Source organism: Scyliorhinus torazame, chromosome 1 (assembly GCF_047496885.1).
Source record: "Scyliorhinus torazame isolate Kashiwa2021f chromosome 1, sScyTor2.1, whole genome shotgun sequence".
Taxonomy (NCBI): domain Eukaryota; kingdom Metazoa; phylum Chordata; class Chondrichthyes; order Carcharhiniformes; family Scyliorhinidae; genus Scyliorhinus; species Scyliorhinus torazame.
In genome coordinates this window covers 263,382,624-263,404,679 of record NC_092707.1, presented here as the reverse complement: position 1 = coordinate 263,404,679, position 22,056 = coordinate 263,382,624, and the positions used below count along the sequence as shown (strand labels likewise).

At 44.3% G+C, this 22,056-nt stretch overlaps 1 protein-coding gene across 8 annotated transcripts in view; it reads left to right on the top strand.

Annotated features, from left to right (window-relative positions):
- ralgapa2 (Ral GTPase activating protein catalytic subunit alpha 2) overlaps positions 1-22,056 on the top strand; it is an 855,222-nt gene that overhangs the window by 215,624 nt on the left and 617,542 nt on the right. For all 8 annotated transcript variants that reach the window (XM_072505626.1, XM_072505670.1, XM_072505634.1 and 5 more), the window contains exons 12-14: positions 469-603; positions 1,447-1,595; positions 2,955-3,066. In XM_072505626.1, coding sequence (XP_072361727.1) covers positions 469-603; positions 1,447-1,595; positions 2,955-3,066 — 396 coding nt within the window. The remainder of the gene's footprint in view (positions 1-468; positions 604-1,446; positions 1,596-2,954; positions 3,067-22,056) is intronic.

Genomic DNA, 22,056 nt, shown 5'->3' with positions numbered 1-22,056 from the left:
TAAGCAATGATATAAATTCAGCTTTTCTCCAGGTAACGTTCATGTTGAGTCATTTTGTATGTTTATGTGTGATTAGTATGTTTGATTTGTGTTTCCTTCATGTCTTTGACATGCACGTGTGTATGTATGTACATCTTATAAGAAATAAAAACAAAGTCGATACTTAATAAAAGGAAGAAAAATAGTATTTACAGAAGAATAGCTTACTATCTTGCTACTCAACGCTGACATATCTCCAGATTTGACATTAAGGGGATTGTTTAATCCTGTGCAATGCATCTATGCATATTTGCTGTCCATTGCATGGTACAGTGACAACCTGATGGTCTCTGGAACATTGGACATTTTGGCTAATTGTCATTGCTGGTAGATTGGTTCAAAAATTGAGAAAGAGGTTTGTTCTATTTGGAGGGTTGCATATCTCAACATTAATGTTACATAAAATCATTTTTGTTTTTGCTTTTAAAGACCACTCAACAGTCAAGGCACCGGCGCACATCCAGCTGGGGAAGAACATACTCTTTTACAAATGCTATCACTCGGGGCTGTGTTTTTGAAGAGGAAAATGTAAATATTCAGGCTGGTACTCAGTCAACACTGCAGGTGAGTGTTTGGTCGAGTTTTATGAGCCAATCTGATTTTTTTTTTGTTGAGGGTGACACTTTTTGGCTCATTCCCCCTCTCCCTATAGCTGGTCTGCCTTAGGGTCTCTGATGTTTTATTTTTGAAACTGGTTACTGGAAAGTGTTATCTGGAAATGATTCTTACTCTAATATTCCCTCCCAACACTGAAATGTACGGTCTCTGTAATTCGCAACTGGTAATACATCTATGATTATAGTACGGCTGTGTGGTGTTTCAGGATCGCTGGCTCCATTGTGTAGCATTACAGTGTTAAGTGAGTTGCTTTCACATATTGTACCATGTACTAAGGTCTCAATGGGTGTAGCCAGTTGGGCAGCCCTTGATACCTGCAGGAAACACTCTCGCTCCCCCACTCGGTACTTAAAGCTGCTCATCACTTTCATATTCCAGTTCTGATGAAAGATTATTGACCCGAACCATTAACTCTATATCTCTATAAAACATACACTGTCCAATGCCTTGAATGTTTCTATAGCATTTCTTGTTTTTGTTTCACATTTGTGGCATCTGCAGTATTTTGTTTTGGTGTTGTGATCCTGCTGAAGAGGCCAATAATTTTTGAGCTGTTTGTTTCCAATGGATTAAAATGTTCAGGGAACAGGATGCTTGGAGGTCACATAAAATGGATCTAAAAATAAAAGCTGGTTTTGGGAGAGAGTGCAATTTATATTTTGGCTTTACACAAAATATCGTGCAATAATAACTTTTGATAATGATTGTTGCTAGGAGCAATTTTTACGACAGAGCTCAACGATGCTCTTGATAAATTTTGACATTAATATTTGTACATAATTTTAAAAGGTATTTTTGACAAATTCTGCAAATGTCTTCCTGTTGGAACCCTGCACTGATATCTCAAAGATTCTGGAAGAGCAGATTGATGTGTGCAAGGCGGTCTTGAGTATCTACCGGCACATGATCATGGAATTAACCATGAGCAAGAAGACATGGTGAGTTTAACCATGGACTTGAACTATTGCACTAAATTGTTTATTTATATCTGTAGTAAACCTGTGCACACTTGCCTCAGATGTGTGGCAGCAGATATTTAATGTAGATTGTAATTGTCAAAATTTATTTCTATCGTGTATTTATGGCCAATATAAATACTTTATTTTAAGCTGATTCTGATTCATTTGAATTTTGCGGATTTTCTTTATTTGAAATTTATTTTTCCCACTTTCTTCTAACTCCTTGTAGCCAACATTAATTTGGTGGTATGTTTACCTTGTCCCCCTGACGATATTTAAAAAAATAAATTTAGAGTACCCAATTAATTATTTCCAATTACGGGGCAATTTAGCGTGACCAATCCACCTACCCTGCACATCTTTTGGGTTTCATAGAATTTCATAGAATTTACAGTGCAGAAGGAGGCCATTCAGCCCATCGAGTCTGCACCGGCTCTTGGAAAGAGCACCCTACCCAAGCCCACACCACCCTATCCCCATAACCCAGTAACCCCACCCAACGCTCGGGCAATTTTGGACACTAAGGGCAATTTATCATGGCCAATCCACCTAACCTGCACATCTTTGGACTGTGGGAGGAAACCGGAGCACCCGGAGGAAACCCACGCACACACGGGGAGGATATGCAGACTCCGCACAGACAGTGACCCAAGCCAGGAATCGAACCTGGGACCCTGGAGCTGTGAAGCAATTGTGCTAGCCACAATGCTACTGTGCTGTTCACGCAAACATGGGGAGAATGTGCAAACTCCACACGGACAGTGATCCAGAGCTAGGATCGAACCTGGGACCTTGGCGCCGTGCGGCAGCAATGCTAACCACTGTGCCACCGTGCTGCCTCTCTCCTGACAATATTTTGAAATATGATTCCTCTGCCACACTGAAATGCAATAAAATATCCTTTTAATGGGAATTGTCTTCCTTAATTTTCCCATTGCATGTTGGAATGTCGGCAAATGTTTAGATGTCAGGTTGAGCTCCTTGGAACAGAAGCACGAGGTTGCACTGCCCGTTTTGTTTTCTTCCCCTAATATTTATTGCAGTTCCGGCAGTTGATTTTGGAAAATTATTACTTTGCAGAGTGCTACAATAGAGAACAATTTATGACTACCAGCACCTAATGGAAAACCTTGCCCACTGATGCATATTGGAAATTCATTTTCTCACTGCATACGCGTAGATCCTTTTAATTCATGTTGAGAAAGTCATGCAATCCTCAAATACATCTACGTTCCCATCAGGAGTGAGAAATACGGAAAAATATCTTCTATTTGTTGATTTAGATATGCTCATGGTGTATTTCTGGATGATTGGATATTTTTAAATTTTTGTTTACAGGGAACAACTTTTGCGAGTGTTGCTCAGGATCACTGAAACAATTATGCAAAAGCAACAGGATTCGCACAAACGTGATATTTTTGCAGAGCATATGGCTGGACTACTTTTCCGGGTAAATGTGCAAATGTGCATTGTTTATGTGTAGATACTTCCAGTTATCAATTTGTATCTAAAAAGTGCAAATTTGCGGTCATTGGAGCGTCTTTCCAGTTTCACATAATTGACAGATCAGATGTTGAGCAACAGAGTTTCCTTTGGATCATGCTGGTTTAACACGAGTAGTGTTGGTAGATATCAAAATTGGCTCTTGTAGATTCTCTCTGGCCCTTGTGTTGGTTGAAAATATGTAGTTCATGTTATCTGTGGTGTTTAATGAAAGTCAATGCTTTGCGTTATATCCAGTGTTGTTTTAGTGCCTTAACGTGATGTTGTAAGATTGGCATTTTCCAGGCATTCTGACAGAGCATATCTGGCACTCACTGAGTTTAGCACTTTCCTAATCAGTCAGGAGACTCAGTTTTTAAATTTTCTGAGTTTTTTCCCTAGTTTACCATGAGCAAGTATTGTGTTTCAAAAGATGATAACTCTTGGTAATTGACTTCAGGAAGCAAAGTACTGTACACACCCCTGTCAGCATCAACGGGGCCGAGGTGGAGATGGTTAGCAGTTTCAAATTCCTAGGGGTGCACATCTCCAAAAATCTGTCCTGGTCCACCCACGTCGACGCTACCACCAAGAAAGCACAACAGCGCCTATACTTCCTCAGGAAACTAAGGAAATTCGGCATGTCCACATTGACTCTTACCAACTTTTACAGATGCACCATAGAAAGCATCCTATCAGGCTGCATCACAGCCTGGTATGGCAACTGCTCGGCCCAGGACCGCAAGAAACTTCAGAGAGTCATGAACACCGCCCAGTCCATCACACGAACCTGCCTCCCATCCATTGACTACATCTACACCTCCCACTGCCTGGGGAAAGCGGGCAGTATAGTCAAAGATCCCTCCCACCCGGCTTACTCACTCTTCCAACTTCTTCCATCGGGCAGGAGATACAGACGTCTGAGAACACTCACGAACAGACTCAAAAACAGCTTCTTCCCCACTGTCACCAGACTCCTAAGTGACCCTCTTATGGACTGACTTCATTAACACTACACCCTGTATGCTTCATCCGATGCCAGTGCTTATGTAGTTACATTGTATATGTTGTGTTGCCCTATTATGTATTTTCTTTTATTCCCTATTCTTCTCATGTACTTAATGATCTGTTGAGCTGCTCGCAGAAAAATACTTTTCACTGTACCTCGGTACACGTGACAATAAACAAATCCAATCCAATCCAATCCAATCTTGATTGCTTCTAAATCAATTGTTTGCATGTCATGTGATAGCAGAAATAGGTGGTTGATAATATCTCTGGTTATTTTGCTCCTCTACCTTTTAAAATAACATTTTAACATGTATTCATCAGTGGACCCAGCATCAGGAAAGATGGGGGAGAGGGGTAACTGAAAGCCACACCTCTCCCACCCTACTCGTGACTCCAGTGACCCCATCCCATTTTCACTCACCTCTGACTTGCGGTCCCACACTGATAATGGATCTCTGACCTCCCTTTGCGGCTGAGGATGCGAGGAGGCCAGTAGCTCTTGAGTTGAAGGATTTGCATTGCCGGTGACCTCAATTGAGAGGAAGTCCTGATAGTGGCAACTTAAGGGCACTTGGTTCCAATCGATCTCCCTCGTAGAAGTGATGGAGATTTCCTGCCGATGGCTGAGATCCCCATTGGTCTAACAGAAATCCAACCTGTGTCAGATTCTCAATGAGTAACAGGTCCTTCTTGGAGATAATACTCTGTAGTTCTAAGGATCTATTTAATGTTCATGATACTAAATTTTTGGCTTCATAAGTTTAATTTCATGGGGAATGAATTATATTTCGTTTCAAACAAGGCTTTGTCGCCACAATCTCATTGTGGGTAAATGTATTGACATCCTGGCTTTGACTGCTATTTGACTGTCATCTGATGACAGCTTACTCTTTCCCTCACCTCAGCCTATACTTGCTACAACCTTGTGAGTTATGACCCTCAGTACCAACTTAGATCTTACTCCATCAAAATGTTCATAACTCCCAGCCTGGTTGTTTCCTCTCGTACAGTTCCCATCTTTGTACTGACAAACTCATGGAGCATTGAATTGAATGTATTTGGCGCATAACTGGTTTAGTCATCCATTACTACATCTGTCTAAATCACACAAAATAGAACTCCCATTTGCTCTGCAAAGCCCACTAATGAAAATGAAATGAAAATCACTTATTGTCACAAGTAGGCTTCAAATGAAGTTACTGTGAAACGCCCCTAGTCGCCACATTCCAGCGCCTGTTCGGGGAGGCTGTTACGGGAATCGAACCGTGCTGCTGGCCTGCCTTGGCCTGCTTTCAAAGCCAGCGATTTATCCCTGTGTTAAATCGCTGGCAGTCCCCATACATAGGGACAGTGTGTCAGTCCCTCATTTATGATAGATTACTTAAAAAAAAAATTGTGCTGTGTTGAGACCATCACATTAAAATGATAAAGATCCAAAGGGTTGTGAATATCTTATTTCATCTTTGAGAACCAAAATAATTCCAAACTGCCCATTATTGGTGACAGTAGCATGCATTCATACAGCACCTTTAATGTAGAAAAATAGCTCAAATAAGATTATTGGCTATAAAGCAAGAAGACTATTCAATTTGTCTTAGCTGGACATAATAGGAACAATGATTTTATAAAAGCAAATGATTGCGGATGTTGGAATCTTGAGACAAAAACAGAAACGACTGGACAATCTCAGCAGGTCTGACAGCATCTGGAGAAAAAAGGGAGCTAACGTTTCGAGTCTGGCTGACTTGTCAAATTATTTCATGTTGTGGTTTCTGAAATTTCTTTTGAGTGAGGTTGCATAGGGACAGTGTGTCAGTCCCTCATTTATGATAGATTACTTTTTTTTTAAAAATTGTGTGCTGTGTTGAGACCATTACATTAAAATGATAAAGATCCAAAGGGTTGTGAATATCATAAGAAAGTAGATGCAATGCTGAGTTAATGAGATGTCACACAACTGCATTACTGATTCAGTGAAGAATGCAGGAGACTTACCAGGAGCAGAATCAGATATACCTAAAAATGGGGTGTCAACGTTTGAAGCTACTTACATGCCATACACCATAAACAACATGCAATAGACAGGGCTAAGTGATTCCCCAACCAACCGATCAAATCTTTGTGATGTGGGGGTGAAACCCACGCAAACACTGGGAGAATGTGAAAACTCCACTGTCCCTGTGGAGTTTTCACATTCTCCCCGTGTTTGCATGGGTTTCACCCCCACATTACAAAGATGAGCAGGGTAGGTGAATTGTGCATGCTGATTGCCCCTTAATTGGAAAAAAAAGAATTGGGTACTCAATGTTTTTTAAAAGTTCTGATCTGTTGGTAATGCAAAAGATAAGGCAGGAGCATTTGTCAGAAGTGCTGGGTCGGTGAACCATCTCTGCCTCCTTCAGAGGTCTCCGGCATATCCAATACCATTCTTCACCCAATTCAATTCACTCTACCGCCATCAAGAAATGGCGGAAGGCACTCTATACTGCTGTGGGCTTTGAAAACATCATAGTAGTAATACTGAAGACTTGTAACCCTGAACTAGTAGTGCTTCTAGCCAAGCTGTTCCAGTATACCTGCAATACGGAAAATAGCCCAGGTATGGCCATGACAAATCCAACATTGCCAATTATAGCCTCGATCATTAGTGAAGTAACCTACAGTAAGGTTTTTCAAACTCAGGGTCACCATCTGCGGGTGGGTTGTGGGTAGTTGTCGGGAGGGTCGCGGAGCATTCGGCCGTGACGTTCCTGATTGCAGGAGAAGCGCCCAACAATTGCGACTGGATTTTCAGAATGCCGGCTGTGACTGGCCTTTAAATGCGATCGCTGGAGTTTTCTGGCCAGAAGCGGCGGCAGAGAGCAGGTCAGGTGCCCGGCACGTACACTGATGTCGCACACCCAGTAGGTCTGTGCTTTGGGTGCGAAGTCACGGAGGAAAGGTTCCTATATTTTGTAGCTGCCAGCAAGCAAGCAATATGGCTGTGTGAAAAACTGAAGATGGATCATTTTGTAATAAGGAAAAGAGGGTCAGAGACACAATCAGGCCAGGATCTCATAATTGTATCTTCTGGAGAGTCCACGGCAGTGCTGGTGTGAGCTGTATCCATAGCTCAAGGGCCTCTGGTGAACAACTCATTAAGAAGAAACTGAATTCTGGAACAAGGTATAAAAATGATTTCTTGAGGTATGGCATTGTTAATTTTGCCAATACAAATCAGGATGCAAAGCCCAAGTATGTTATATGCAGGGAAGTACTGGCAAACGAGTTTAAAATGCTCAAAACTTCAAAGGTATTTATCATGGGGGATTTTAATTTACATGTCGATTGGTTTAACCAGGTCGGTCAAGGCAGCCTTGAGGAGGAGTTTATAGAATGTATCCGCGATAGTTTCCTAGGACACTATGTAATGGAACCTACGAGGGAACAAGCGATCCTAGATTTGGTCCTGTGTAATGAGACAGGATTGATTAATGATCTCATAGCTAGGGATCCTCTCGGAAATAGCGATCACAATATGGTGGATTTTAAAATACAGATGGAGGGTGAGAAGGTAAAATCAAACATTAGTGTTTTGTGCTTCAAAGGAGATTACAATGGGATGAGCGAAGAGCTGGCTAAGGTAGACTGGGAGCAAAGTCTTTATGGTGAAACAGTTGAGGAACAGTGGAGAACCTTCCAAGCGATTTTTCACTGTGCTCAGCAAAAGTTTATACCAACAAAAAGGCAGGACGGTAGAAAGAGGGAAAATCAAGCGTGGATATGTAAGGAAATAAGGGAGAGTATCGTAATTGAAGGAAAAAGCATACAAAGTGGCAAAGATTAATGGGAGACTAGAGGATTGGGAAATCTTTAGGGGGCAACAGAAAGCTACTAAAAAGCTATAAAGAAGAGTAAGATAGATTATGAGAGTAAACTTGCTCAGTATGAAAATAGATAGTAAAGGTTTCTACAAATATGTAAAACAAAAAAAAAGTGGCTAAGGTAAATATTGGTCCTTTAGAGGATGAGAAGGGAGATTTAATAATGGGAGATGAGGAAATGGCTGAGGAACTGAACAGGTTTTTTGGGTCGGTCTTCACAGTGGAAGACACAAATAACCTGCCAGTGACTGATGGAAATGAGGCTATGACAGGTGAGGACCTCGAGAGGATTGATATCACCAAGGAGGTAGTGATGGGAAAGCTAATGGGGCTAAAGGTAGACAAGTCTCCTGGCCCTGATGGGATGCATCCCAGGGTACTAAAAGTGATGGCGAGGGAAATTGCAAATGCACTCGTGATAATTTACCAAAATTCACTAGACTCTAGGGTGGTCCCAGCGGAGTGGAAATTAGCAAACGTGACACCACTGTTTAAAAAAGGAGGTAGGCAGAAAGCGGGTAATTATAGGCCATTTCGCTTAACTTCGGCAGTAGGGAAGATGCTGGAATCTATCAACAGGGAAGAAATAGTGAGACATCTGGATGGAAATTGTCCCATTGGACAGACTCAGCATGGGTTCATAAAGGGAAGGTCGTTTTTTGAGGACATTACCAGTGCGGTAGACAACGGGGAGCCAATGTATGTGGTATATCTGGATTTCCAGAAAGCTTTTGACAAGGTGCCACACAGAAGTTTGCTGCATAAGGTAAAAGATTCATGGAGTTAAGGGTAAAGTAGTAGCATGGATAGAGGATTGGTTAATTAATAGAAAGCAAAGAGTGGGTATTAATGGGTGTTTCTCTGGTTGGCAATCAGTAGCTAGTGGTGTCCCTCGGGGATCAGTTTTGGGCCCGCAATTGTTCACAATTTACATAGATCATTTGGAGTTGGGGACCAAGTGCAATGTGTCCAAGTTTGCAGACGACACTAAGATGATAGTAAAGCAAAAAGTGCAGAGGATACTGGAAGTCTGCAGAGGGATTTGGATAGTTTAAGTGAATAGGCTCGGGTCTGGCAGATGGAATACAATGTTATCAAATGTGAGGTTATCCATTTTGGTAGGAATAACAGCAAAATGGGTTATTATTTAAATTATAAAATATTAAAACGTGCTGCTGTGCAGAGAGACCTGGGTGTGCTAGTGCATGAGTCGCAAAAAGGTTGGTTTACAGGTGCAACAGTAATTAAGAAGGCAAATGGAATTTTGTCCTTCATTGCTAGAGGGATGGAGTTTAAGACTAGGGTAGTTATGCTGCAACTGTATAAGGTGTTAGTTAGGCCCACACCTGGAGTATTGTGTTCAGTTTTGGTCTCCTTACCTGAGAAAGGATGGAGGGTGTGCAGAGGAGATTCACTAGGTTAATCCCAGAGTTGAGGACGTTGGTTTACGAGGAGAGGTTGAGCAGACTGGGATTGTAACTCGTTGGAATTTAAAAGGATGCGGGGGGGATCTTGTAGAAACATATAAAATTATTGTCGAAGTATTGCAAGGCTGACACAGGAGCTCTTTGATTAAGTTTTATTGACATGTGCACATGGAGGGCAAAGCCAGTGGGATGCACTGGTATTACTCTGAATTATTTTAGTAAGCTGAAACATTTATAGCTTGATTTAACCAATAGAATTAACAGATACATTTTAAGCCTTTAATTGATTGTCGTATATGCCAATAATATCACAGTTAAACTTGCATTTTAGACCAATGAAAGGATAGTAATTCTAACCAATAGAAAGCGATAGAAAACAGGGCAAATGGACCAATAGAAACATTCGCACTTTCTATCCTTCTTTTGCATACTTATCTTCCCTTTGACCTGAAGGGAATGGTAGTTTACAGAAAAGTGCATCCTTTCTATGACTACTTCCATCATTCTGTCTCCACAGACTTGCATCATTCACTAAGAACCAGTTTATTATGGATTCCATTCTAACTTATGTCCTTCGCTTCTCCAGGATACATGAATTTCATACTAACTCATGACCCTTGCTCAGAAACAGTATATCATGAATTCCACATTTTCCCCCTTTTGTCCTTCAAGGACAATTTAGCATCTTACTCAAGCTCTATCGTCCCTAGCCGTCGGGCTTCCTTGTCCGCAAGGTTGTGATCATTGAGGAGGAGAAGGAGCTGGGCTGCTGGGTCGTTAACTGCGGCTTTAAGTGTCCTTAATCGGCAGCCAGAGCAAACGCAACAAAGGAGGATCAGTATGATTATGCAGAGGAGGATGAGAAGGGCAAGGCCTATTCTGAGATACTTGAGGGGGGTCTTTAGAAATCCCCCAAACCACCCACCAATATCAGGCAGCCATCCCCACCAATCAAAAGGCTTTTCTTGAGCCACAGAATGGAGAAGGCGAACTTGTTCCTGTATGTTGCTCACATCCATCTCGATTCTTTGGTCCTCATTGACATAAAAGCAGCAAGATTTGTTAATGGCTGCACAGACTCCCCCTTGTGCTGCCAATAGGAAATCAAGGGACATTCGATTTTGGAGTATCACTTTAGAAAGGGACTGAATTTCTGATTGCAATCCCTGGATGGCATCCACGGTTCTGTTTTCAATGATTTCCATAGTGGCAGAGATGTTAATGATAGCCCTTTCTAATTCCGAGACTCCAGACTTGGGATAAGGGCCCGTACAAATTGGTGAAACCCGGTATTGGGCATAACCAGTGGGTTCGAGATTGATCTTTTAGGACGCCCCGGAGGTCCAAAGTGGTCATGGAGGGAGTGAATGGCAAGGTGTTTGACCCCGAAGGCTTCGGGAATAATATTGCCAATGGTGCAGGTCGCCGTCTAATCAACGTGAAGTGTCTTGTAGGCGCTATTCCCACAAAGCCGGTAGGAACCATTGCGAACAAGGGTCGGGTACCAAAATGTATGGTTCTGGTGGTGTTTCTATAATTACAGGGCCCAAACCTTCCCTTGACAAAGCCATTAGAAGCACAAATGATTGTGGAGTTGCCCAGGATCAGATTATATGCCCGTTGACAGTCACACCCATTCTGGTTAGTATATGTGAGATTGGCCTCAGTGGAAGGGGCCTGGGGAAGGCATGTCGACTCATTCCTTTTGAATTCCCAAAAGGATGTAATTCGACCTGACTGGTTGTCGAAGCGGAATCGAGCTTCCCGGTAATCATAATTAGCAAGATAGACACAGGAACTTAATGGTAAATCACCCACCCAGTACTATCATGGGTAGAATTCCTTCTAACGCATAGCCAGGCTGTCCCCTTAACAACCACAGAAGTGGGCTGCTGCCTCCAAGTGGGCACACAATGGATAAGTGCCCCTGTACCATCTTGGGACCATGCAGAATGCAAGGGGAGGGCCAAAAATCTCATCTCCGAGGAGAAAGGATTAGTGGGAAAATGAGTACAAATCCAACAATTGGTCCGGTTGCCCTGTGAGGCAATCGCCTGCATCTTTTAGACAGCAGAATTATCAATCCATGCGCGGCAAGGGCCGCGCAGAAGAAAGTCAGTATTAGAGTCCACATCTCGATGGTCCGGTTCAGGTTCAGGCACTTTCGTCTGTGATCGGTGCTTGCTTGACGTGTGTGGCATGGATCCATAAAGGTCGTCCCTCGACTTTCATGGCAGTGTGGGTGGTCAGAAGCACCTGATGAGGGCCTTCCCAACGAGGTTCCAGGCAGTGTTTCCTCCGGAAGATCTTCACGAGGATGAAATCTCCTGGTAGGTACTGGTGGTACCCTTCAGAGATAGCTTCCTTCTGCGCCTCAGCGACCTGAGAATGCAAACTTTTAAGAGAAGTAGCCAGTGCTATGCAGTAACTCAGCATTCCCTCATCATGGAGTGGATGTCCATCTGTTTAACAGTGAAGGGTGGGGAAACGGGGAGGAGCATGGGGTGTCCCATCACTATCTCATGTGGTGAAAGGGATGTGGTACGGTTGAGATGGGAGCACATGGTCATGAGGGCCAAAGGCAAGGCCGAAGGCCACTTCAAATCTGTTTGTTCACACAACTTAGCCAACTTGTTCTTTAGTATCCCATTCTTCCTCTCCACTCACCCGTAGACTGGGGGTGGTAAGGACAGGAGAGGTGGTGTTTATATTGTAATGCTTTCAGCAATTCTGTTACCACCTTTCCTGTAAAATGGGGACCATTGTCACTGGATATGATTTCAGGGATCCCAAACCTAGGTACATAGTCACGTAACAGTAGCTTGGCTACAGTAACAGCATCATTCTTTCTAGTTGGGTATGCTTCTACCCATTGTGAAAATAAGCACACAACAACAAGCACATAGCTATATCCCATACATTTGGGTATTTGTATAAAGTCCATTTGTAAATGCACAAAAGGGCCCCACGGCTGTGGACTCGCCGGTACAGTCACTGGGGGTGTCTTTCCAGGGTTATGGCATTGGCAGAGCAGGCACTGGGCAGCAATCTTTCCTGTTATGGTAGAGAATCCTGGTGCAAACCATACCTGCTGTGCCATCCTTATCATCCCCCCTGTCGTGTTGGGTGTTCTGATGCACAAATAATCCAACACGGCTGTAGATGGTACAACTCAGTTTTATTGTCTAAACAACTGTAACATTTAACTACTGCTTGGGTACGTGCTTCACCAGCTAACCTGTGGACCCAGCCCTATCACTATCTTAGTGAGGCACTCAGCACATGGTCTATGTCTGAGTGGCACGCTGTGAGCTCTGTGCTCTGAGCTATCTCCTGGTAGAATGAGCGGGAACTGTGGTGTTCTCTGTTTTATAGTGCGTGTGCTCTCACTGGTGATTGGCTGCGATGTTATGTGTGTGCTGGTTGGTCCAACTGCCTGACCATCAGTGTGTGTGTGATTGCACCATGATATGCTGATGTGGATGTCATGACATCTCCCCCTTTCACAAAGGATATGTGCCTACATGCTAATAAATAGAAATGTGTACTGAGTGTATCTGAGTATGTGTGTGCAATATTTACAACATGTACATGAGGCTAAACTACATACAGAGGAAGGTGTCGGGTGCAACAGAACAACGAGGTTGTACCAATAACAGAACAAATGCAATCAACAAACGACGAGAGAAAACTTCTGGAACAATGAACGACAAGAAAAGAAACTCGCTAACAGTACTGTAAAACAATTCAGTGAGTCCAATGTGCTAACAGGCTCATAAGTCAAGTCTCTCAGGTGGGCGACGAATTCGGGTTGACCGTTATGGTGGCACACCACTCATCGCCCGGATCAATGCTGTGCACTGGCAGCGGCTGGTGGTTCCGACTTGGGGACATCTGGTTCTTGTGGATTACCGCAACGCGGAAGGGCTCCCTGTCTTCGGTATCGCTGGTCTGCATACTATCTGGATATGACTCAGTGTAGGGTGTCCGAGGTGACCCCCAAAACTATCTGATCCCGTATCATGGAGTCGAAGGTGGCCTCATAGCCGCAGGACTGCGCGAGGATACGCAGGTGTGTCAAGTAAGATTGGAAAGGCTCATCCTTACCCTGCAGGCGCTGCTGGAATAGGTACCTCTTGAAGCTCTCATTGACTTCCACGCTGAAATGTTCCTCGAACTTCAGAAGCACCATCTTATATTTTATTTTGTCCTTGCCTTCCGCGAATGCCAGGGAGTTATAGATGTGGATGGCGTGTTGTCCCGCCGTGGAGAGGAGGAGGGCGATCTTCCTGGTGTCCGATGCATTCTCCCTGTCTGTGGCTTCTAGGAAGAGCTGGAAGCGCTGTTTAAACAGCTTCCCGTTTACGCTGAGATTACCAGCGATTCGGAGTGGCTGCGGTGGGCTGATGTTTTCCATGGAGCAGGATGGCGGATTTATGAAAGGGTGCAGGTAGGTCTCACAGTCGCTGGTTAGCGTCCACTACTGGTATGTTGTGTTGGGTGTTTTGATGCACAAATGATCCAACACGGCTGTAGATGGTACAACTCAGTTTTATTGTCTAAACAACTGTAACATTTAACTACTGGCTTGTGTACGTGCTTCACCAGCTAACCTGTGGACCCAGCCCTATCACTATCTTAGTGAGGCACTCAGCACATGGTCTATGTCTGAGTGGCGCGCTGTGAGCTCTGTGCTCTGAGCTATCTCCTGGTAGAATGAGCGGGAACCGTGGTGTTCCCTGTTTTATAGTGCGTGTGCTCTCACTGGTGATTGGCTGCGATGTTATGTGTGTGCTGGTTGGTCCAACTACCTGTCCATCAGTGTGTGTGTGTGTGTGTGATTGCACCATGATATGCTGATGACACCCCGTTTGCCCACATAAGCAAATTCATGTAAAATGAAGGCAAGCCAGGGCAGGAGTGACTTAAGGGTGACAGCTCGACCTTCCAGGGAATACCAAAGACCGTCAGAGCGCCTCGTGCATTTGCTTGGACCCACGTATCCTGTTCAGAATGCGGTGCAGTGGACTGTAAATGAATAACAAGAAATACACCAACAGTAAAAGTAACAGACGGAGTAGGGGTGGCAGCCTGTTAGAGGGAAAGCAAAATGGAGCTGACCAGCCTGCTAATAAATAGCCAATACCCCTTCCCTCCATTCAAACTTAATTTTGGGTTCTCCTGTTGGAGGCAAGAAACCATAGGACCAAGAATCTTGGCCTGTGAACCACGAGTCACAGAAAGGGTGACATGTGGGGCTACATTTGGCAGAGCTTGAAAAAGGACGCGGCAGAGGGTGTTAGGGTAACAGAAGCATCGCCCCCCTCGGGGCCAACGCAAAGAGAGGTGATGGTATGAAAGTAACCTCACCCAAGTGGGCAGATAACTCTTGGTCATACTGAAGATCGGAGCCATCTGCCGAGTAATGGGCTGTGCAGTGGAGATGGTCATGCCAGTCTTCGAGGGAGTGACAGCAGTCACCTAGGGTCTCTTGAACCACTCATCAACCAGTAGATGAAGGAATATATTTCGCAGGCAGGACAAAACGTTGACTTTATCAAAGTTTCACCATCACACATGGGGTTGAAAGGAGTGTTCAGCGACCTGCAGTAAAGAACCGACTATTGGACAAGTTGACTTGAGGACTTTGAGGTGGACACCTTCGGTGGAACAAACACATGTTACATCCTAGTCTGCAGAGGAGATCACGACCCAAGGAGATCGTTGGTAACATCAGAGTTGAGGAGGATTCGGTGTTCACCAGATTGTCCTGTGAGGGAGAATGGAACCTTATCTGATAGAGGTAGAGACAGTGGTTGGCCCATTACTCCGACAACATCAACAGTTTGTGTGAAAGCACAACAGGCACCATTATTTCCTCCCCGGCCTGCTTGCCTACCTCTCCCACGTCTACCATTCCGAGTCCACTGCTGTTGCTGTCCACCAGGTGGGCAGGCATACAGAATTTTGTCAGTGCCTTTATTTAATTTGGGCTGCTGATACTGGAGCTGCCGCTCAGTGTTGTCGTGCACTAATGATTTCAGGCATGTTTTGCTTACCCTCCTCCCAAACAACACAATTCAGTGTAAACATTTTCTTAATATCAGGCTGCAACCCCTGTACAAGGGCATTAACAAGCGCCGGCATACCAGCGTGTACAGCAATTCCGGAACACTTAGTAAACACAGAACGGAAGCGTTCAACATAACCACGTACATCCTCATCAACAGGAGGTGCTGATTTTCTTTTTCTCTTTTGGACCGGGCCTTTAGGGGCTGGGTTAGCACAGTGGGCTAAGACAGCTGGCTTGTAATGCAGAACAAGACCAGCAGCGCGGGTTCAATTCCCGTTCCAGCCTCCCCGAACAGGCGCCGGAATGAGGCGATGAGGGGCTTTTCACAGTAACTTCATTGAGGCCTGTTTGTGACAATAAGCGATTATTATTATTATTATTATTATTATTATTATTATCATCATTATTATTATTATTATTATTTTGGTGTTTGCGCAACCAGGAACCTGGATTTTAGCTGTCTAGCTTCCTTCAACCTTAACTATCGTATCCCATAAACCCACCCATTCAAGTAATAGACACTCCCCTTGAGCCCTTCTGCTTCTCAAATAATTTTCAATCTTCCCAAGTTCAGAATCTGCACTAAAGGATGTTCTATATGGATTTCCAAGACATACAGGGTAGGTGTGTTGGCTATTATCCAAGGATGTTTATGTTAGGTGGATATATATATATATAGATAGAGCGGGGGAGTTGGCCTGGCCAGGGCGCTACCCCAGAGGAAAGGTGCAGGCCGAAAGGCAAATGACTATCAAATAAATTCTCAAATCCCTGAAGCTTACTGCAATTCTTGTTCCATTTGCAGTTACCTGTGAAGTAAAACACAAAAGATCCATTCTGCTTGGCGCAAAATGGGTTAATTAATCTGACCATATCTGACAATTCAAACTTAAAATTTGTAATTCCCAATTCCTGTAAAAATATAAATACATCTTCAGCTGTTAACAGGCAAGGGTTAATTCACTGCTCGTTTTTAAAATAAAAGGCGGAGTGAAAGTTTTCAACTGGACGTCATTACGTCATCACCTTTCTTTATTTCGACGTAACGAGAAATATGATCAGGAGATACCCTTTTCATCGCCATTTTTACACTCTTTTTAACTTTTCCCATCTCAGAATTTTAAAAGTCTTTCTTCTTGTGTCAGTTGTGTCAGGAATAATTCCTTTTTTTTTAACCTGACAAAGCAGTTTTAACTCAAGATCAATCCAGGACCGGATTGGTCATTTATATTTCAACTACCCCAACTTCCAATCAACCCGATTAAATTAAAATGACCTTATTCTTACATGTGTGATTTTATATCCAGATTAAAATCCCTAATTTGTATCACAAATACCCTGGGAATCATCAGTAAACACGGATCTAGGTTGATAAGTTTTGAAAAGAAAGATTTGTTAATTACATTTCAGTTTGTTAGCTGTTTGACGCAAACCACTTAAATTATGATTTATTTATTATTTTTTAGGCAGCACGGTGGCGCAGGGGGTCAGCCCTGGGTCCCAGGTTCGATTCTGGGTCACTGTCAGTGTGGAGCTCGGACACTCTTCCCGTGTTTGCGTGGGCCTCACCCCCACAACCCTAAGATGCGATGGGTAGGGGGATTGGCCAAGCTAAATTGCCCGTTAGTTGGAAAAAATGAATCGGGTACTCTAAATTTATTTAAAAATTATCATCTTTATATCACTTTATCATACGAGACACAAATATCACCACATTCACATACCAAGGAGGTACTTTTCAGTGCTTTTCAAAGCACTTCAGTGCTTTGACCAAAGTTACTAAAACGTCCTTGTGGCTTCTAAACTTCCAAATTCTAAACTCAAGGTTACTTCCCAGAAGGTAAACCTTCGTACACCCACATAAAACAAACGAAAACACACAGATTCTCACAGATCGCAAAAATCACAGTTAACTGTTTGCTTTCTCTCACATCTTCAGATTCTTAGAGTATTAAATAAGATTCTCCATTCACCTTCATCATAAAACTTTTATTTATTTTATTCCATTTAAGTCGATTTCCAATGATTCATTTTGTAGGCAGTAGCTATTCTTTGTGGATTTAAAACCATTCTTACATTTGTACAAATTGCATCCAGACTATGTTTAAAATTTCCGCATTAACTGATCTTGTTGAGCTCCCACAAACTCATAATTAAACCAAACAAATCAACTGTTTGCTGAAATGGTTAATATTCCTACAGAACCTAAAGAGTGGAGAATGGGCGGAGAAACTTGGAGCGCCATTGCATCCCTTCACGTAAAAGCATTTTCTTTCTTTTAAACTGATTTTAATTTCCGATGTTTCAGTGCTTTAGAGAAATTGCACAAGTATTTTTAAAATCAAATGATTAAAAAGTTCAAATTGGATTGAAATGATGATGGAAGCTCTAAACATTGTGTGAAAGCGGGGCGTCCCTCACGCAGGAAAATTTCAACAATCAGTAAAGTTCAAATCGGATTTAATCATCTTATCGATAAGCTTTTATTCTGATTCTCTTATGTGGGAATCTTGGTCGACAAGCTTCCCATGGTAAAAGTTCAGATCTTACCTTGCCGGCCGGCTTTCAAGTTAACTTTGATCAAATAGCCAGGGACTCGAACCCTGCTAACTGTGTCTTCTTAGCTAAGGACCCGAACCTTGCTGGCCTTGCCTCATCAGCTAGGGACTCGAACCCTACTGAGCTGGGAACTCAAACCCCAGTTCCAACAGGGGACTCAAACCCCAAGGGGGACTCAATCCTCCCTTAAGACCAATGATGACTTACCCTGGTAGTGTCACACAGGTAAAGGTATGCGTTTCTTTTGTCAACCTCGTAGTGCCAAAATTTGGCAGCCGCGGTATTCGAGTTGTTGACTGGTGAGGCACTACGCTTGGTACCCGTGTCCATCACTCCAGGGGTTAGTCATCTCGGTGGAACCTCCAATTTGTCAAAGTATTGCAAGGCTGACACAGGAGCTCTTTGATTAAGTTTTATTGACATGTGCACATGGAGGGCAAAGCCAGTGGGATGCACTGGTATTACTCTGAATTATTTTAGTAAGTTGAAATATTAATAGCTTAATTTAACCAATAGAATTAACAGATACATTTTAAGCCTTTAATTGATTGTCGTATACGCCAATAATATCACAGTTAAACTTGCATTTTAGACCAATGAAAGGATAGTAATTCTAACCAATAGAAAGCGATGGACCAATAGCAACATTTGCACTTTCTATCTTTTTGCATACTTATCTTCCCTTTGATCTGAAGGGAATGGTAGTTTACAGAAAAGTGCATCCTTGCTATGACTACTTCCATCATTCTGTCTCCACAGACTTGCGTCATTCACTAAGAACCAGTTTATTATGGATTCCATTTTAACTTATGTCCTTCGTTTCTCCAGGATACATGAATTTCATACTAACCCATGATCCTTGCTCAGAAATAGTATATCATGGATTCCACATTATGAAGGGAATAGATGGGATAGATGTGGGGAGGTTGTTTCCACTGGCGGGTGAAAGCAGAACTAGGGGGCATAGCCTCAAAATAAGGGAAAGTGGATTTAGGACTGAGCTTAGGAGGAACATCTTCACCCAAACGGTTGTGAATTTATGGAATTCCCTGCCCAGTGAAGCAATTGAGGCTCCTTCATTAAATGTTTTCAACATAAAGATAGTTTTTTGAAGAATAAAGGAATAAAGGATTATGGTGTTCGGGCGGGAAAGTGAAGCTGAGTCCACAAAAGATCAGCCATGACCTCATTGAATGGTGGAACAGGCTCGAAGGGCCAGATGGCCAACTACTGCTCCTAGTCCTTATGTACTTATGTAAAATGAAGCATGGTGATTTAGAGGACAAACCTCTTTGAATTTTTTCAAAGGATTCAGCGAGAACCTAAATCGTCAGCTGAAGTCCTTAGCAGAAATGTATCACTGAGAGCGACTTCAGGTGGTGACCTTGGAGTGAGTGGTTGCACATTGAGTGGCTCCCGCCCGTGGTGGACCTTTTGGACGTTTTCCCCAGCTAACGACGGAGCTGAGTGTTAGTAAAAGGTGCAGGAGAAGTGGCAGAAGAGAGTATCCCACCATTGTATAGATACGTGGACCAGAAGTGGTAACAAAAAAAGGAGAGTACAACGGTCGAAAGTTGGTGTGGAGCTTGCAACACGGGAAGATGGCAGAGGGTCATGGACAACGGACCAGTTAGTGAGCTTCCTCCACGAGAGGTTTGTCCAGCAGAAGAAGGAAAACTTGGAGGACCTGGCCAGGGTGGTGGATCTGATGAAGGCGGGGATTGACCGCATGGAAATGAAGTTAGATGCCCAGGGCCAGGCGATCCAGAAAGTGGAGGAGGCGGTGGTGGAGCATGAGGAGCAGCTTGCCTCGATGGCTGCAGAGATGAGGTTGATGAGAGATCTGCAGAGGAGGCTGCAGGACAAGGAGGAGGACTTGGAGAATAGATTGCGCAGGCAGAACTTGAGGATTGTGGGCCTGCCGGAGGGCTGCGAGGGAGCGGACGCTGGTACATACGTGGCACAGATGTTCGAGAAGCTGCTGGCTGAAGGAGCATTTGTTCAGCCCTTGGAGGTGGACTGGGCGCACAGGGCGCTTATGAGGAAGCTGCAAGGAAACAAGCCGCCGAGGGCGATGGTGCAACAGGATAAGGAACAGATTTTGAGGTGGGCCAGGCAGACAAGGCGCTGCACTTGGGAAGACAGCGAGCTGCGTGTTTATCAGGACCTGGGTGTAGAGCTGGCCAAAAGGAGGACGAGCTTCAATAAGATGAAGACGGCCTTCTTTAAGAAGTAAGTTTGGCATGTCATACCCAGCGAGTGTCTAGGTAACGTACGAAGGCCGGGAATCTACTTTGGGTCGCCGGAGGAGGCGATGGAATTTATTAGAGACAATGGACTAGCAGGAGAATGAGGACATTGAACTCTGGAGGGGATGTTCCTATCTTGTATCTTGGTTTTCTTCTGGTTTGTGTGAGCCACTTTTGGACTGTGCTTGGGGCCATTGCTCTGTTTTGGATTTGTTTGTTTTTGATGGGTGGTAGTGAGTTGCTCTTTTCCAAGTGTTGGGTGGGGATTGTAAAGTTTACACTGGGAGGATCGTTGAGTTGGCTGCCGAGAGCGAAAGAGCACTCATTCTTTTCCCATGTACACAAAGTGTACTCCCGAATTGACTTTTTTGTTATGGATGGGTCGTTATTGGCGGGGGTGGTGGACGTTGAGTGCTCGGCGATGGTAGTGTCAATGACAGTGTATGAATATGGGGAGAAGGCTAGCAGGATGTTAGCACACCAGTGGGGGCTGGTTTAGCACAGTGGGCTAAATAGCTGGCTTGTAAAGCAGACCAAGGCCAGCAGCACGGTTCAATTCCCATACTCCCCGAACAGGCGCCAGAATGTGGCGACTAGGGGCTTTTCACAGTAACTTCATTTGAAGCCTCCTTGTGACAATAAGCGATTTTCATTTTCATTTCAGTTAAGGAAACGGGAGGCGACGAGGGAGATTGGGAAAGTGAAGGACAGAGGGGGGAAGAGGATTTTGGACCAGGTGGGGGTGAAAGGGGTGTTTAGAGACTTCTATAGCAGGTTGTACGAGTTGGAGCCCCCAGCCGGGGTGGAGGAGGATGAGGCATTTTTGGAAGAATTGGAATTTCCGAAGGTGGAGGATGTGCTGGTGGAGGGCCTAGGCGCCCCAATTGGGCTGTTTGAAATGGTGGAGGAGCTGGATGCGATGCAGTCGGGCATGGCCCCGGGGCCGGATAGCTACCCAGTGGAGATTTATAAAAGGTTTTCAGGAGTGCTGGGACCCGTGCTGGTCGCATAGGCCAATTTCCCTTCTAAATGTAGATGGCAAGCTGCTGGCCAGGATCTTGGCCTCGAGAATAGAGGATTGTGTGCCAGGGGTGATAGGGGAGGACCAGACGGGGTTTGTGAAGGGGAGGCATTTAACGGCAAACTTTAACAAGCTGCTAAATGTGATTATGATGCCCTCCGAGGGAAGGGAGGTGGAGGTTGTGGTCATCATGAATGCGGACAAGATCTTTGTTCGGGTGTTATGGCAGTATTTGTGGGAGGTCCTTGGCGGTTTGGGTTTGGGCAGGGTTTTGTGGACTGTGTCCGATTGCTGTACCAGGCACCGGTGGCGAGTGTGGGGACGAACCAAGTGAGCTCGGGTTATTTTAGGCTGCACCTGGGACGAGGCAAGGATATCCACTCTCCCCACTGTTGTTTACCTTGGCTATAGAGCCACTGGCAATGGGGCTGAGAGCATCAAAGGACTGGCAGGGGATTGTGTGTGGGGGGGGGGGGGGGGGGAGCACATGGTCTCACTATATGCTGACGACCCACTTTTGTATATTTCTGACCCGCTTGGGGGAGGTGATTGGAGAGATTACGGGATCCATGGGGAATTTGGACGGTTTTCGGGGTGCAGATTGAATATGGGTAAACGTGAGGTCTTTACAATTCAGGCAAAGGGGCAAGAGGAGACGGGGGTGATGCCGCTCAAGGTGGTGGGAGGGAGCTTTAGGTATTTGGGTATCGAGGTGGAGCGGGAGTGGGAGCAGCTGCACAAGCTGAATTTGGCTC